At 40.9% G+C, this 16,936-nt stretch overlaps 1 protein-coding gene across 17 annotated transcripts in view; it reads right to left on the bottom strand.

Moving 5' to 3' along the window:
- The window catches only part of LOC125970873 (pleckstrin homology domain-containing family A member 5), a 51,669-nt gene that overhangs the window by 11,102 nt on the left and 23,631 nt on the right, over positions 1-16,936 (bottom strand). For 10 of the 17 annotated variants that reach the window (XM_049723588.2, XM_049723586.2, XM_049723592.2 and 7 more), the window contains 8 exons: positions 12,323-12,406; positions 10,445-10,483; positions 6,870-6,990; positions 6,668-6,772; positions 5,353-5,425; positions 3,777-3,877; positions 2,859-2,974; positions 864-1,352 (listed from right to left, as the gene is read on the bottom strand). In XM_049723588.2, coding sequence (XP_049579545.1) covers positions 864-1,352; positions 2,859-2,974; positions 3,777-3,877; positions 5,353-5,425; positions 6,668-6,772; positions 6,870-6,990; positions 10,445-10,483; positions 12,323-12,406 — 1,128 coding nt within the window. The other 7 variants (XM_049723587.2, XM_049723590.2, XM_049723598.2 and 4 more) reach the window with 3 other exon arrangements.

Below are 16,936 nucleotides of genomic sequence, written 5' to 3'. Positions count from 1 at the left end.
TCATGGACAGAGATGATTCAAACATAAATCAAAACAAATGGAGATGCTTTTGTTTGGGGATAAATATCCAGGTTCCAACAGTAAAAATATGAAACACGTTACCCCGGTACTAAACAAAACACGCTGTGGTTTCTTAGAACAGAGCTACAGTCGCCATAGCAAAATGGCTTCCCAGAATATTAGACGACTAAAATGACTCATTCAAAGCAAAATAAATAAATACTATCCGGTTATTTACTGTAATTATCCATGAAAGAAGGCAAACGGACAAGCACATATTGTCTCTTTGACCATCTGATGTCTGTCACTGAAATCTGTTTGGACCCTTCCTATCGAGAGATAGCGACAATATTCACTGACAATGATTCATGTTGGTCAGAGAGCCTGTTGCCGATTATTATCGCAAACCAAATATACGGCCGGTGACAAAACCCCTTCATTTTGGATACGACTGTCTCACGTTTATGGAATTTGATAAACGCTAACCCAACAATGTTTTGTCTTTCAATGTGTAGTCAGTAAACAGAAACCCAGAAGAACACCACTGGACATTCGACACCTTTTCCAGAGAACAAAAACATTGCTTCACTTGGGTTCAAAAACAGTACAGCTGGCAACGAGAACGTTTCCATTCCAACTTCCTGTCAGACCTTGGCGTTATTGCATACTGGTCTGCAACGCTTAGTGAGATTAAAGAAGGCAGAGGCGGCTTTGAAACTATTCAATGTTCCAATGTTTTCAAGTAAAATATGGTCAAACGCACTGAAATGCAGAAAATGGGAAGCTGTATCGTGAAGACCTCCTTACTTGCTTGTTAAAATTCTCAGAAACGACTTACATGAATGCTACTTAACCAAACCAACCTTCTGGTGTCATCATCCTGGGTGCGTCCTCTCTGCGTGCGAACCCACTGCTCCAGTTGCTGCATGGAGCTTGTCCGACTCAAAGTCCGTTCCGGCTCGTAGTTTGAACTTTGCTGAGGGGGAGCTCCGGCGTTGTCAACCGGACCGGGTTCACCGCCGCCATTGACTTGGGGGGTCTGGTGTGAGCCATCAATCTCTGTCGGGGTCCGTGGCATGGCGAGCTTGACCGTGACCGCCGCCGCTGTTTGGGCTGGCTGCATTTTGATACTGTTGATCTTGGTGAGGGGGCGATCGGGGTTGGCACCTTCTTTCTGGAAGCCGTAGCGCTCGGCGTCTCGCCGCTTCTTGTCCTCTTCCGCTATATGCTCGCGGTCCGCCTCCCGGTTGCGCTCGTTGTTCTCGATTTCGGGCTGTGTCAATGGAGGCTTGTGATTGTCCATGTGATTAACCTCTTGAGGGCCACACTGTTCCACTTTTAGCTTGTCCAACCTGACAATAGCAGGCAAAAGAAGAAATATAATTATATATACAAATACAATGATGACATTGATAACACACTGAATTATTTTTGAATATATTTTTAAAAACAAGCGATGACTTATTTTGTTGTTTGATTGGCAACAGTCCAATAATTATTAACTGTAGTACGGCATCCTGGGTGGAAATTAGTGATAGATTTTTATTTATTTTTTTACTGCTATGCCACCAATATACTCTGCTTTTGCTTTAAAACAAAGACAAGGAGGGGCAGAATGTTTCCTTCAGCTGCCAGAGAAAACTGGGTGTGTAAAATGATATCTCCAGTTAAAAAAAAAAAAAAAAAAAGGAAAAAAACAAGAGATAGCCCCTGCCAGGGCATGTCTGAAAAGTGCTGCTCAACAGCTAGAAATCCATTTGCCGCTCTCTACAAATCTGTGCTTCTTTGGGAGGTTTCTGAAGGTAATTGACACCGCTGCTCCTTGGCCTTAGACTGACTCAAGGTCAACGCTTCAAAGATCAGCACATTCCTCTTATCAGACGGGTTTACTGGGCCGGCAACAAGGGAGCATTCCTTCAGAGATTGTGCTTGAACCCAGTGAAACAATTGCATAACGTCTCGTGGAGTCTACCTGAAACCACGTGAAACCCATAAAAAAAAAACAAAAAAAACTAAAAAGTACAGAAATACCACGCTTATTACACAGCCGTGTCGCAACGCTCAATTGCCTTTTAGCAGGCTCGCACTTTTTGCAGTGCCATTCAGTTGATTTTAGTCGGTGCAGCACTGCATAGCTACAAAGCACTTGATCATTACGCCTCTGCTCACCAATGCTTAAAGGGCAATCGAGGCAGGCTGCTAAATAACATTTCACACAAAATGGCAAAGACTATCATCTCGACTGATGCGTTAGCAAAAGTGTGGCCAGCATTATATGTAGCGCACACTGTGATGAGATGCCTAAAGCACACGTTGGTTTCTTTCCCTCAAATGAAATTGCCCATATGCTGGAGGTAAATGACTTAGACTTAGACTCAACTTTATTAATCCCTTGGGAATACTCCTTCAGGGAAATTCAGGCCCCAGCAGTATCCATACCACAGAGCGGGTTTACAAAAGACACACAGATGGCATGAGCGCAACTCAATAGGCCCTCATAAGGCTGCCATACAACGGCGCCACAAAGAAAGCCAGAAAGTGCGAAAGATAAAAGCCATCAAAGCAAAGCAAAGCAAAGCAAAAAGACAAAAGAAAAAAGTAACAGTGCCCAACCAGCACCCCTCAATATCAGAAAACACCCCAAAACACACAAAATAGCCTCCACGGGGTCCACAGACAGGTGTAAGGGTAGTCCAGTTCAACGGCACCCAATGGACCGTGGTCGTGAATCGCCTCTGTTTTGAACCTTTGCCAACCATCTTACAATGAGAATTCAGCACAATTGTGTTACACTAAATAGGAATGCTCCAACGTAGCATATTAGTATGTATAAGCGTAATGATTGAAGATGTAGAAACCTTTTGACGGGGTCGGAATGCACAAGTGCGGCATCCGTCATCACTTTCATCCAGGATTCCATCTCTTTGGCTGTGTCGGTGCAAAAGTAGTACGTCCGCATATTGGGGTGTGTCGCCTGCATGATAAGGTTTTCTGAAAGGCAACATGAGAATTTGAAAATGGTACACTTGATCTAAGCCGCTGACTTAGCGGGGAAAAAAAAGAAAGACAAATGGCAATGAGCGTATCAGTACAAGGCATTTTCCCAGATTAGAGTAGCAGATCCACCAAAGTGAAATCATACTCACCAGGTTGTGAATGTTACTGCGGGCATGTTGCTGCATGGTTCAAATGATGCCTCCCCAGCCAGCAAAGCAACACATTCAATTGTGACAGAGAAAAACAATGGTTATTTATGAGACAACCTCAATATCCTGTTTACCAGTTTCCAAAGAAGAAAAATACTAATTATCGAAAACATGATGCAAAATATTGAGGGACAAGCAACATCCGCCTCCTCTTAGAGCTACCTCATGACCTCTACTGCACCTCGTAAAGCATGTGACAAGTTTGGAAAAGAAGTGGGCTGTGTGGTTGAAGCCCTTTGACAGACTCCCCGGTGTCTGTGCTTAGATTGGCTTGGCAGGAGAACTTGTTGACTTTCAGGGTTTAGGAAGGACCCAAAATCAAAAGTAGTGGGAACCCAGTTAATGTTTCCCATATATCTGAATAATGTTTTGGCTTGCAACAGACATTGCATTACTGCTCTTTAAGAGTCAATTACTAGGAAAGTGTTTCCGTATCCCTGCAATCTCAGCAAAGTTTGTTTGGTTATTTATTTATTTAAATTTTATTTCATTTTATTTTTTGCTTCACTTCAGAATTATTGTTTGTTTTTGTTAGTCACTCTATCGCTGTTTGATGGCGAAAGCACTGACCTTGAAGGCATACTTTCTGGTGATATGATCATCAACAGACAACATGGATACGTGGAAGCTTGGTAAGAGGATGCTGCCAAGAATCCCCTCCTCTTTTTCATCTACAAAGCAAAATAGGTGTATTTAAATGGCTGCTTTGATCACCTCAAGGCGTTATGCACATTTTTCAAATGTGCACGTCGCAGTTACATTCTGCAGTTGGCGGAAAAGATGAGCATTGATTCAAAGTTCCACACAGGTCTAATCCTCATTAAGTTTGCAGCCGTGGCTCCATATTGACAATAGAGCGCTCTCCACAGAGGGGGGATTACATTGAGCTCTGCGTTTTAAGCAAGAACCTCACCTCCCATCTTGATACTTAATAGCTTTGCACACAGCAGAAAGTGTGCAGGGAAACAAAACATCAGCACATCTAAGTCGCCGCTTACTTGGCCTGTTTCATAAATCACCTCAAGTGACCAGGGAAATCTATTTGCCTAATTGTGCTGTTTTTAAGCTAATCAATTGTAACAAAAATAACCATCCTAAATTGTGAATATTTTTTTTGCAAAACTGATCTATTTGGTTTCTGGTACATATTTGACAACATTGGGAGAACATTTTTGTATCAAACGTGTTTACAGGATATAAGATGATACTGTGCAAGATCCAGAGTCAAGTTTAATTGGCTGCTAAATACGACAGCGAGCGGTTGTTTTTGGCTAGTTTAGAGGAGAGCTCATGACCACACTAATTACCCACTCTCTGCTGATGGATGGAATTGCTCAACATGCCTATCTATGTAAATCCTTTGGGATCGGCGCTTCTGCCTATGCCTTTTGTCAGTCAGTGGGCGGAAAGAAGGCAGCGGCACCGTCAGACAGCAGAAAAAACACAGACTTGATGTCATGCTGATTAGCAGAATGAGTGGGTCGGCATTAATTGAGCAAGCGGAATCAGCATTGCTGGAATAAAAGTTTCCGCGTGTCTGCTGCATGATAGGAATCCTACAACACACAATCTGCAATGAGGGCCATCTGACAGAAGAACTAATTCCAACAACAGGGCTGAACGATTTAACATTTTGCAATACACACATACACATATATACACATATATATATATACACACTCACATATATATTATATATATATATATATATATATATATATATATGCGTGTGTATATACACACATATATACACACATAGATAGTACACACACACACACACACACACACACACACACACACGTTGAATTGTGGAATAACAAGGGCGTCTGAAGATGTCGTCAGGAAAAATAGAAGATTTATGGGAACCACAATGTGAGCGGAGCTTGCCCGATTCCTGGAAACTTCACTTCACAACTCTAAATCAGTGTAAAGCCCATTTTCCAGCTCAGCTTCTTTGGACAAAACCATTTTTAGACGGCATAATCCGAGCCGTGTTTCTCACATCCCCCCCCCTTTTGACTCTTTGGGTCTTGTATAGATGCCAAGGGCATGGCTTGAGGCTAGACAGCCTTGTTGAGAGCCTTGCTAAGAGCACCGTTGTCAGAAGCAGTGGCATTGAATGATGCTTTTAGTCACAATGACTCACCTCTGTAATAGAAGAGACACAAATCTGACAGCACAAACCACCTCTTTTTCCACAGCTTCATCCCTGAGCTGTCCTGCAAAAACACCAGAACAATAGGATATGCCGTTAGCTACAAAAAAAAAAAAAATTTTTCAACTAAACAGAACAATTAAGGTTCTTAATTTGTTCTGCATTTGACCACATTTTCTTGATTAATACTGCGGAAAATTAATTAAAGGTTTTTAAATTGATTTTCATAATGAGAATGTGTTTGCTATTAACGTTGAGCAGAGAAATACAGCCTGTAGGGTTGCCAAATTATTTCTCTGTTTGCTGTAGCTTTTATACAAGCTTTTTATTGGTCGTTGAGTGCTTAAGAGGTATATGATACAAAGTATTCAAAAGAAATGACAAACTGTTAGCCAAAGTTTTGTCAAAACAGTTGACACTATGCTCTGTGGAGTTCTTCTTGGAATGTTCTAGCTAGCAAAAGCATTACTTTAATGAGACCGAATTGAAAAACAAGCATTTCACTTTGCCTTCACAGAGGCATTCAGATGACCCCAATGGATGCGCTGAAGGGTTTCTCTTTTTCTTCCTAAGAGGCAAGGGAAGTGAAAATCCAGCTTTTATCAGGGTAGCAGAATTGTGAAAGAAACAGCAGCTGCCAGCTGGACCAAAAGAAGCCTTGGTGTAGTAAAAGGACGATGCCGGGAGGCTGCAATCAAAACTAAATGAGCTTGCCACTTAGGACGCCTGAGAGTCCTGTCAGGCAAACGAGCGCCTCAAGCATCCCCCCCTTTTCACCCCGCTGCTGCGAGCGGGAGCATTGATGAAGGACTGCTATTCAAACAGCGGGTGTGCTGACCCAACAGCAAAAGTGGACTAAGAAATCAGATCCTGGATGGCATCAACATCTTATGCATATAAATGCATGGTGAACATGAAAAGGTCTACACACCCCTGCTCAAATTTAAGTTTTTTAGAAATTATTTCTATATTATTTATGTGATTGATAACCTGCCTTACCCAATTAAATTAAATAAAAAGAGGGAAAGTAAAAAAATAAACAATTGACTATGTGGTTGCACAGAATGTAAACTCATTCATCCATGTCAAATAGAAGTCAGCATACACTCATCAGTTTAAAAACATTTAAAAACTTGAATGTGTAGTCTCTCGCTGGCCACAGTAATTCCAAAAGGGAATACTGGTTTTGTTTTGTTTTTTCCAACACTGATCTATTGAGAAATAAAAAACAAAACCCAGAGGCCATCCTGGTGCAGAATTTGCCTACAGAAATTATAACAAATATTGTCAGAAGTGCTTTGTTTACCTGCTTATAGAGCCAGTTCCTCTTTATGACTGGAGCACTGGGATTCCTCCTGATAGAATTTGATCTCTTTCCAAAATTATGAAGCTTTTTGGGAGGTCTCGATGCCTATAGATAGAACATGAACGCCAGTTATTGTTTCCTTCCGAAACGCTACTTTTTGTTAGTTTGTTGCAAACTGGAACTATTACTTTATGTAACTCACCCTTGCTGCAGCACTGGATTGGTTAGCGGCAGAGTCAGAGCTGCTCGTGTTGTTGGACGCCTCACTCATGGTGCTTTTTGGCTGTTCCTTCTTTTCATTCACCGGCACTTTGGCGGCAGATCTAAACAAGCCAAACAAGAGCACTTGAAATCCAAAATTGCAGATTAGGGTGAAGAACGGAAGCAGGCAGCCTCTAATGACCTATCATTCCACTTGAGTTCAAACTTTTGCCACAACATCTCATCTTGGAACAAAGAGTCGAGCCAATGACACCCGCAGTCACTTGAGAAAACATTTCCAGTTGTTTGAGAATGCTGACGAACTGAAATACAGCCATACGACAGCAGTTATATGAATCTTACTACACGTTCAGGAAAGCTGTCATCGGGTTGAGCACCGTGTAAATCAAGTTTTGTCTGGCCCACGGGGATGTCCTACATTCTTTAGGTGGGGAACGACGTTGTAATCCAGTTGGAAACATGACACCACAGAAGCACTGCGCCGTCTTTTGGGTCACTGACTGAGCACGCAACAAACTCCATTTCACTCGGCAAACTTGCTCATTTGATGCCCGTGACCCCAAAATCCTCAGATTACATGGTGTCGTGCTTCTTTTACATTCATTCCGTCTGTCATTCCTTGTTACATACGAGCCCGAAACGATTGGAGCAGCAAAGACACTCGGATTCCATGCTGTCATTATCAGGGTGCACATACGAGAAACCATAATATGGAATGACTTGGTCTCAGTTTAAAAAAAATATTAAAAAAAAAAAGGGGGGGATGCAGGCACCACTCACATGATACTTGATCTCATGCAGCATGTTTAACACAGATTGCTTACCTGTATCTTGAGTCGAAGTTAGGCTGTTTGGCTTTGTTAGTAACAAGCTGCAGCAACATTTTTTTCCATTCAAAATATTAGATAACTACCGTATTTTCCGCACTATAAGGCGCACCTAAAAACCTCCAATTTTCTCAAAAGCCGACAGTGCGCCTTATAATCAGGTGCGCCTTATATATGGACCAATATTGAGCCACTACAGCAGGCATGTCCAAAGTCAGGCCCACGGGCCAAATGTATATATCTTATATATGGACAAAGTTTTAAAATGGGCCATTCATTGAAGGTGCGCCTTAAAATCCGGTGCGCCTTATATATGGACAAAGTTTTAAAATGGGCCATTCGTTGAAGGTGCGCCTTATAATCTGGTGCGCCTTATAGTGCGGAAAATACGGTACTAATGACCACCCATGAGGTTTATTCTTTCATTATTAAAAGATTGCCATGTCAGCAAACTGAATAATTCATTGACACTGGACAAGCAGCTGACTCATGCTGCTTTGAATCAAAGTGGACAAAATTTTTAACCCCATAATAGTTTCCTGTGGAAAGTGATGACTGGCCGCTGAGATTTGCTTCCTCCGGTTAATGAGCACCAAAGATTTGCTGCAGTTGCAGTGAAAAGTCAAAACTTGAGTGAACCACAATCAATGATGTGTCAAATGACCATTAAAACACTGCAACAGCCATCAAGGGAAGAGACAATCTGTCGTGAAGGCACTGTGAAATTTGTAATCTTTAAAGAAAACAATAGGGAAAATTGCTAATTGCTTTAGTCATTCTAATAACTCACCGTGCGGTGAAATTAAAATCTATTGTATTGTACAAGTGCTAGCAGAATAAGATAATTCGTTAACATCCCTCACAGGAGTTCTAAATGTTTTTATTACGGTGGGCTGAGGACAAATTAATGGAGGAACCTCCAAAGTAAATAATTGACCTCAATTTCCATTGGAAGTGAAGAACGTTATAAAGTTAGTCAAAAACTTGTCAGATATGTCACAACAGAGAGGCCTTGATGTTCCACTCTAACGCAAATGACGAAATATTTTTCACAATCATAATGAAAGCTACAAAGTTGTTTTCAACAATACTTTTTCCCGCACAATCACGAATACACAAGATTTGTCCCATACTGAAGTCTCAGGCCATTTTGTACAACATGTTATTCTGACTGCCTTTCAACTTTTAAAGTGCTATTTGGGGAGTTAGGTTGGAGATCCTCTCCCTCCGATTCAATTTTGTAGTGGTTATGATTATGACTTTGGAAGACAGTAATAGTCGGAGCAAAATAACAAAACTACACAACAGCTATGTTTTGGACCGCACTGTCATTCCTGAGCATTTTCTTCATCTAAAAAATGAAGTATGTGGCAGTACACAGACACACACACACAAGCATGCCCATCTCAAAGGCAAAATAAAAAGATGGCTGACTCCTGCACAAGTCACTTAGTATTACGGCATTCATAATTCCTGAATATGATAATTACATTCGGACTACTCTCTCTACCGCCTGGCACTCAACTTTCCACTTCCTGTTCCAAAAAACATCCACACATTACTAGACTAAGTAAGTTGTATGTCAAAATCAAATCCATCTTAATGTCTTGAATCATAAATTAATTAAGTCTAGTCATTTGCTAATAACAGGAAATGAAATAAGCAGAGTTTGCAGTAGTATGATTTTAAATTTTGCAGGAGGCTGTAAGGAGAGAAGACCAAATGAAAATATGATTATAAGCAGATTGCTCAACTGAAAGCGTGTGGTTTGAAACTGCTCTGCTGCTGTGTGGCCTGTCATTAACAAGGCAAAATATTACTTATGCACATGAGGCTTGATGCTTTAGATCACTGGGCACAGCATGTATGTGTGTGTGTGTGTGTGTGTGTGTGTGTGTGTGTGTGTGTGTGTGTGTGTGTGTGTGTGTGTGTGTGTGCGTGTGTGTGTGTGTGCGTGTGTGTGTGTGTGTGTGTGTGTGTGTGTGTGTGTGTATGTGTGTCGTGCACGTGTCTATTAGGGTCCGAAGAGCCAACAGTGTCAACGTGTACAGTGATGTGTGTGTGTGTGTGTGGGTGTGGGCAACTGAATTGAAACTGGCTGAGGGTGCATTTTAAAATGACCACACAGCGTTTCTAAAGAAAGAACTAACACCTTTGTTTGATAATGGACCAAACCTTTTTCTCTTTCTTTTGGCTGTACAAAAGACCTGGGATCAGAATAGACTGTAGAGCTGAGCAGTGGAGTACAATTTACAGATATTTGGAGAGCTCAACCAGCCTTATCGCATGAATGCGCCTCTGTTCTGTCCAAGTAAGCGACGAGGTGAGCTTATGCTTATAGCAACACGTTTCTTTACAATGTGTCATCCGACTGGTTTGTTATCATGCAACCTTTGCAGAGTCAGAGTAGATTTGGTGGAAATCAGTACACGGTCAACACAAGGTGGAGATACCAGAGATTTACCCAGCAGCTTTTTTTTTTTTTTTTTTTTAATAAAGGTGATACAGCTTCGCTTTTTGTCTCCGGTTTCTGTGTTATGTTAGCTGTTGGCTAAGATTTGGTCAAACACAAGAGATTGGACTTTGGAATGTAAATGCATAACAGGTTCTCAGGCAAGGCAAGCATTCAAATATGTGTTAGTGCGCATCAACAAGGCTTCTCATCACACTGACACGCTCAAGTGCTTTACAGAGACACAAATGCTCGTAGCCAACAGTGCTTTTTTACCTGCGACACGCTGGGTGAAACATTTTGCCACAATACACACTACAAAACAAAGGGAAGAAAACTCTGGATGTTATGTCAGGTGAGATTTTTGCATAAAAAACTCACAATGGAACCTTTGAAGACTCGAACACTGGAATAATGTCAACTTTGAGAACAAAACAAAACTTTTATGGAACATTTTAACATTAACTGTGAAAGAAGGATAACATTAGCTGACCTCCACCATTTAGTAAAAGGTAAAAAAAAAAAAAAAAAAATACAAATCACAATGGCTGAAACATTCTTAATTTAACCACTGAATTGATGCTGTGTTTTCTTTTTCATATTTGCCAGACAAGCCCAAAAATCCCAAAGATGACAAAATATTATTTTAACATTTTTGTTTTAAGAGTTCAATTCCACACTGTATGAACTCACACATGTTCGACTTTCGAGGTTCCATTGTAATTAAATATTGTCGACAATACCAATGTTGAAATTAATCTAACCCAATAGCAATCTGTCTTAAAAATAAATAAATAAATAAATATGAATAAATAGTTGATACTCTAAACTATATTCACAAAATGTTGCATTTGTATACATGGCGAAGGTCAGGTTTTGGTAAACATGTCTCATGTGACCTGTCCAAATATTTGCTGTCATCATGCGCATAAACATGGGGATGACTAAAAATAGCTTGAAACATGCACAGCAAAGACAAAATGGTAAGGCGTCCTTTCTTTAGACCTCAATATGAGCAGCAAAGCAGGAAACTTGAATAAGAAGTGAAAGACTTGTGTGACACTCAAAGGAACAGAAAATGGCATCAGACTAAAAACTGAAACAGAAATCACGTAAGTAGTGACCAAGTTAATCAGGAGAACGGCCTGCCCTGAACACTTGAGAGAAACGAACGATAAAGCAGTTGTGATGTCGCATCACTTTTATTTATTTTTTTTGTACTTGACCACATTCGTCTCTGATGGCCTCAAAGTTATCTTTGGGAACATTGCAATGCCAAATTTGAGTGCAGTCAGAGGAACATTTCCATATGGCCTCTTTATCTGTGAGGCAGATAAAATGGTCTCTTTTCTGCTTGTTTAGAAGCTTTTTCACAGAAAAGCAGCCAAATGTTTGACATTTTCCATTCTCTTATTTTTTCTAACTCAGAATCAAATATATGGTATTTACTTTTTTTTTTTGCTTATTTCCAATTTAGATGTCATCTTGCACCAGCACGTTGTGCCTATTTATGTGAAAAGCAGCAGAGAAGTGAGAGAAACGCAGCGAGGGTAGGAATGTGTCGAGAGTGTGCGGTGTGATGCTTCTCGCGCGACACGAAGCCGCATAAGCGTTTGTTCCCATTTCTGATAAAACGAAATGAAACTTGGGAATTTGGAACAGATGAGCACTGTAGATTTAAACTGAAGGTCTACGATGTACTGTAAATTGTAGTACGTACAAGTTATTCTTGGTTTAAAATATGTTGTTCCCTTTCAGGTTCCCTACTTTTAAGTCTCACCGTTCAATTCTGATCACCGATGGGGAACAATACTATCACCGAGTGGTTAAGCTGTAGATGTTTTGCTGAACTCAGCTGATGGACATAACATTGAAAGGGGGAACTTACAAGAACGGTCACAAACTTGAACTGCGTGTGAGTGATCACATTCCAACCAGCTGATGCACACTTGATACAAAGGCCGTTTGAGTTTCTGCCTCCATCTTACAAATAATTGGCAAGGGCACTTAGAACAGCCTTTGACTGATGGGGGCAGAGATGCAATTAGAGTCAGAGGCTGGGAAGGCATCGGAAGTTTCAACAGCATGTCGCCGTGCTGGAAACGCAAGCCAGTGACATTCTGGTGGAAAAAAAAGAAAAAACACAGGACTTACTGTTCGTTGATGACAAAGATGCAGTTGTCTTGAGAAGGCGAGCCTGAGACGGGATGCTTGCAAGTCACCTTTCGCTCATTATGGCTATGAAAAAGAGCAGAAGGGAGGGAGAAAAGTGGTGAGAACGTGTCAGCTAGACTGGACAGAACCTTTATTTTTTTTTTTTAAAACATCCATCCATCCATCCATTTTCTGAACCGCTTAGTCCCCACGGGGGTCGCGGGCGTGCTGGAGCCTATCCCAGCCGTCATCGGGCAGTAGGCGGGGGACACCCTGAACTGGTTGCCAGCCAATCGCAGGGCACACAGAGACAGACAACCAATCGCACTCACACTCACACCTAGGGACAATTTGGAGTCTTTAATCGGCCTACCAAGCATGTTTTTGGAATGTGGGAGGAAACCGGAGTGCCCGGAGAAAATCCACGCGGGCCCGGGGAGAACATGCAAACTCCACACAGAGAGGGCTAGAGGTAGAATCGAACCCGCACCCTCCTAACTGTGAGGCGGACGTGCTACCCAGTGCGCCACCGAGCCACCTTTTTTAAAACATTCAAAATAAAAGTATAAAAGAATAAAGTAAGAAATGTTTTTGAATTGGGGCCGGCCGATTAATCAGCCGGTCGATTTTCATGATTTTTTATTATATTATTATATGATAACACATATAAATATTTTTAAAAAATAGTCTGTACTGTAGATAATAGTAAAAATGATACTGGATTTGGTTCATGTAAAATAATGCAAATAATATCATACAGCTCAGCTCTGACAGTTTAGATAAAAACAGAATCCAAATAAAAAAGGCCCGAACTGTTCCAAACACTGTCGGAAAAAAAAAAACATTCAAATATTTATTCATGAAATATCAAAAGCTCCTCATTCCCCCCCCAAAAATATACATATATCTTAAGTTGTTTGAAGTTCAGTGTGTAAGATAGCGAAAGACATACTTTCCCTCGCTCAAGGGCAGTACTGAATGATTTAGACGTAAAAGTTGAATCTTGCAAAACGATTCCATTCCTTTATTAATAATAACAAATCTCACCGCAATCTACGATATGAACTGAGGTTAACTCTTTTGCGGTCCTGCCTGCTTTGCCACATCCATACTTAAACCAATTTATCCCAACACGATTAGGATTCCAATCTCACCGATTGGTCGCAGCTTTCCAAGTTGCGTGGTCAGCCTTTTTGTGTCTCATCGATGGTCAAAGAAAAACAACTAGCATCTACTGTCACTCATAAATCACGTGTTTAAGAGTCGGGATTTAGAACTGTGACAAGTAGGCATAATTGATTCAACACAGAGCCTGGGCTCATCATACCACACGCGTGGCATTATACTATGTTGCATTTCCGTGATGGTTTCGTAACTCCCGACGGCTGTCAATATAAAGCAAAGCCCCAAGTTGAACGAGTGCAGGGGCAATTAAAGACGACTTTCCATCACATATGTGAAGAGAAGCAATGTCAACAATCTTTGGGGCCGTCCACGTGCTTTTACATTTCGATTCGCCTTCAACACAAGGGAGTCAAACTGCAGCCCAAAAATAACACAGCCTTTAAAGACACGTTTCTCGTGTGCTGAAAAGAGCAAATACCGAGAGGGGAAATAGGAGGGTTTGGTTTCAGTTTAGTGTGGTGGGGAATAGTCTCCACAGTTCACGTCCATAATTACAGACTGTTGGAAGCAGAACAACATGGACACATGGCACCGTAATTCACACGTAACCTCTTGAAAGAATATAATAAATTGGTTTAAACAGCACGAGTTAATGCATTTAGCCGAGAAATGGAACAAGGGTGAGTTTATTTCCATCAAAATGTATCATGACCACTTCAAAAGTCTTTCTTGAGCGTTTGCATTCGCTTTAAACTTGATAATTGATTCACAAGGCCTTGTGGTTTAGACCTGATGACCACAGAGGATATTACAGTATGTGCTAATAATATGTGCTATTGACCTCATGGAAAGAAAAAAAGAGGGATAGAAAAGCAGTATAAAATACAGAAATACACAAAAAAAAATTCTTCCTCCGGTTCAGGCTTGAACCGCGTGACCACATGGCTGCGTCTCTATAGTTACGACAAATACTTGAATTTGATATAGCGATGTGGTATTGGCCAAAAATTGCAATGACCTTGATATAAATGAGTTGGCCAAGTCTGTGGCTTTCTTATTGCTGAAGTGTCCACTTTCAAGAACACCGACTGGAACATTTGAAGTCGATTTGTCATGTTTAATCGCACAAGAAGGGCAATGTTCAATCCCAAACAAAACTGTGCACTTCTGCCCTCTTATCTAAAGATGTGAATTAAAATAAAAATATGTCAGCAAGATCATTTTATAAATTAGTTTCATGTCTCATTTTCCATTAGCTTAACCTTTCCAACTTGCAACTAGGGCTATAAAAGTTTGGGGGTTTTCATACTATTTAGCTTTTTATTTCATAAGTCTTGGTTTGGGAAGATTTGGTTGGTTTGAATTGGTTTTCAGAACCAGTTTGTAAGTTTGATCTTGTTCCAAAAATGCTTTTACACTTGTAGGAGAGTTAAGAATTGTATCTTACTTACGTTACTCTTTAACACAAAGAATACGTATTTTAATTTGTGGCATTTTCTATTAAAAAAGAAAAAAAAAAACTTAAAATTGTCTACCAGCGTAGATGTCTCGAATTGTGGCTTCTTTGTCACATAGGGCAGGCCTGACATTGACCAGTCCTACAAACAGTAAACAAATAAAGCACGGCTAATATTAGGCCATTTGTGACAGAAGCTATCATTACAAAAAAAAGATAATAAATATATTTTATCAAAACACATCGAGTGACTAAACTTAGCAATAACGTCGCTCAAAATGGTTGCACATGTTATGAGGGATGTGGTCTGTGGTCGCAACAGTCGGCAGTAAGTTAGGAGTTATTTCAAGGCAACATATGGTAACATTTTTTTGCGCTTCACAAAGAGGGCAAAACATGGTATTCACTTTTCGTTATTTATTGTTGTTTTCGAGAGGGAGAAATTGGTTTAAGAGGTGGATCGGGACAAAGGACACGTCTTGGCTTTAGATGTCAAGAGGTGGAGAACTTGGCCATGCGAGCATGATGAGGTGATTGCCTCACAGTGGGAAGGGCGGGGCAGCCTCCTGCGGTCTGAACCGTCTTGTCCATAATAATGAGCAGTGAACAGTAGAAGTGGGGAGCTTGAGGTCAGCACCTCCCAGGCTTAGTTTTTATTGAGCTGGGGGGGGGGGTCTTTGATCCTGAACTCATCTACTACTACTAGGTCAAGCACTAACAACTAAAGGCCTGCCACATTGCAAGTTTCCTAACATTAGATCAGATTATTTTAACAACAGGGGTTGGTAGCTTTGTGGAATTATTTGATATGAAAATCAAATAAAAGCTGGAATTAAATGCTTATTTGAGAAGTGAGGGAGAATTTCTAAAGCTTGAGCTGAAATGGAAAAATGAGATCAGCAACCACTTGGAGAATTTGAACTGATCAATGATCCCATTTGAAGTGTTATGCTAACGTTAGCGGCAACGCAAAAATGAATGCCGCTTCGAGGAAACTTCTGTGAAGAGGTCAGGCCATCCAGCATCGTTTTCCCTCACTACATAGATTGGTTGCTTTAATCACCACTTCACAAGTGCCAAGTAGGATGGCATCCTTCCTCTGGTAGTGCTGCGGCGGTCAAATTTTATGACCCTATTAAATAAGTCCACGCGATAGACAATTCCGACTCCTGCACCATAACCTTATTTCCTATCAGAACAAGACACACTCAGCTAGCTCTCTTTTCACACGAGGTGTTTATCACCTAATCACACTGTTGGTGTGGACCTAAATCAAAGTGCCTCAGTATCATTATAAAAATTTCAGAACACTTTTTCTTTTGAAATAGCATTTTATACATTTTCCCCCCCATAGGAAATAATGGCTATACAAATCAGAAACACTGACTTCAAAGTATGGCAAATCGTTTGATGCTTGCATATTAGAGGTCCCCTGAGATTTTGTGAGGTCGTTCAGGATATTTTGACATTATTTTGGTATTATGCATGGCAATTGTTAGAGTACTGAGAGTACTGACTAAGAAGCTGACAGGTGGAAGGTCTCAGCCGGTTCATTGTCTTTCATTGGTAACACATTTGAATAAATAAAAAAATCCTGTAAATCTGAGTTTATTAAATGCAAAGGGACAGGAGATGCGCCGTAGCATTAGGTGACTGTCCTCAACTACAAGTGAAAAGACTTGAACTACAGAGGAACTCCTCAATACCACATGAGGTATGAATGGCCCTCCTCACAAAAGCCGGTATGAATAAGCAGAATAGGCAGTTTGGATGAGTGCATGTGGGGGGCAACAGAAGAAAAGACCAAAAAGACAAAACAGACCCCCTTCGCAACAGCCCCCCCCCCCCCCCCCCCCCCCTCCTGAGGGAGGCCACCAAAAATGTGGCAAGTACTGCTACAAAATCAGCCAAGCCATTTACACTAATGTATTTATGAGAATCTTGAAAACGTGGGGAAATCCGCCGAGAGTTTAACTTTGACTTCCACCTTTCAACCTTTCCATTTAACCATAGCAAACAGCTGCTCATTCAGG

Source organism: Syngnathus scovelli, chromosome 6 (genome assembly GCF_024217435.2).
Source record: "Syngnathus scovelli strain Florida chromosome 6, RoL_Ssco_1.2, whole genome shotgun sequence".
Lineage (NCBI taxonomy): Eukaryota > Metazoa > Chordata > Actinopteri > Syngnathiformes > Syngnathidae > Syngnathus > Syngnathus scovelli.
The sequence above is the reverse complement of the archived record's forward strand: the minus strand, read 5'-3'. Positions and strand labels throughout refer to the sequence as shown.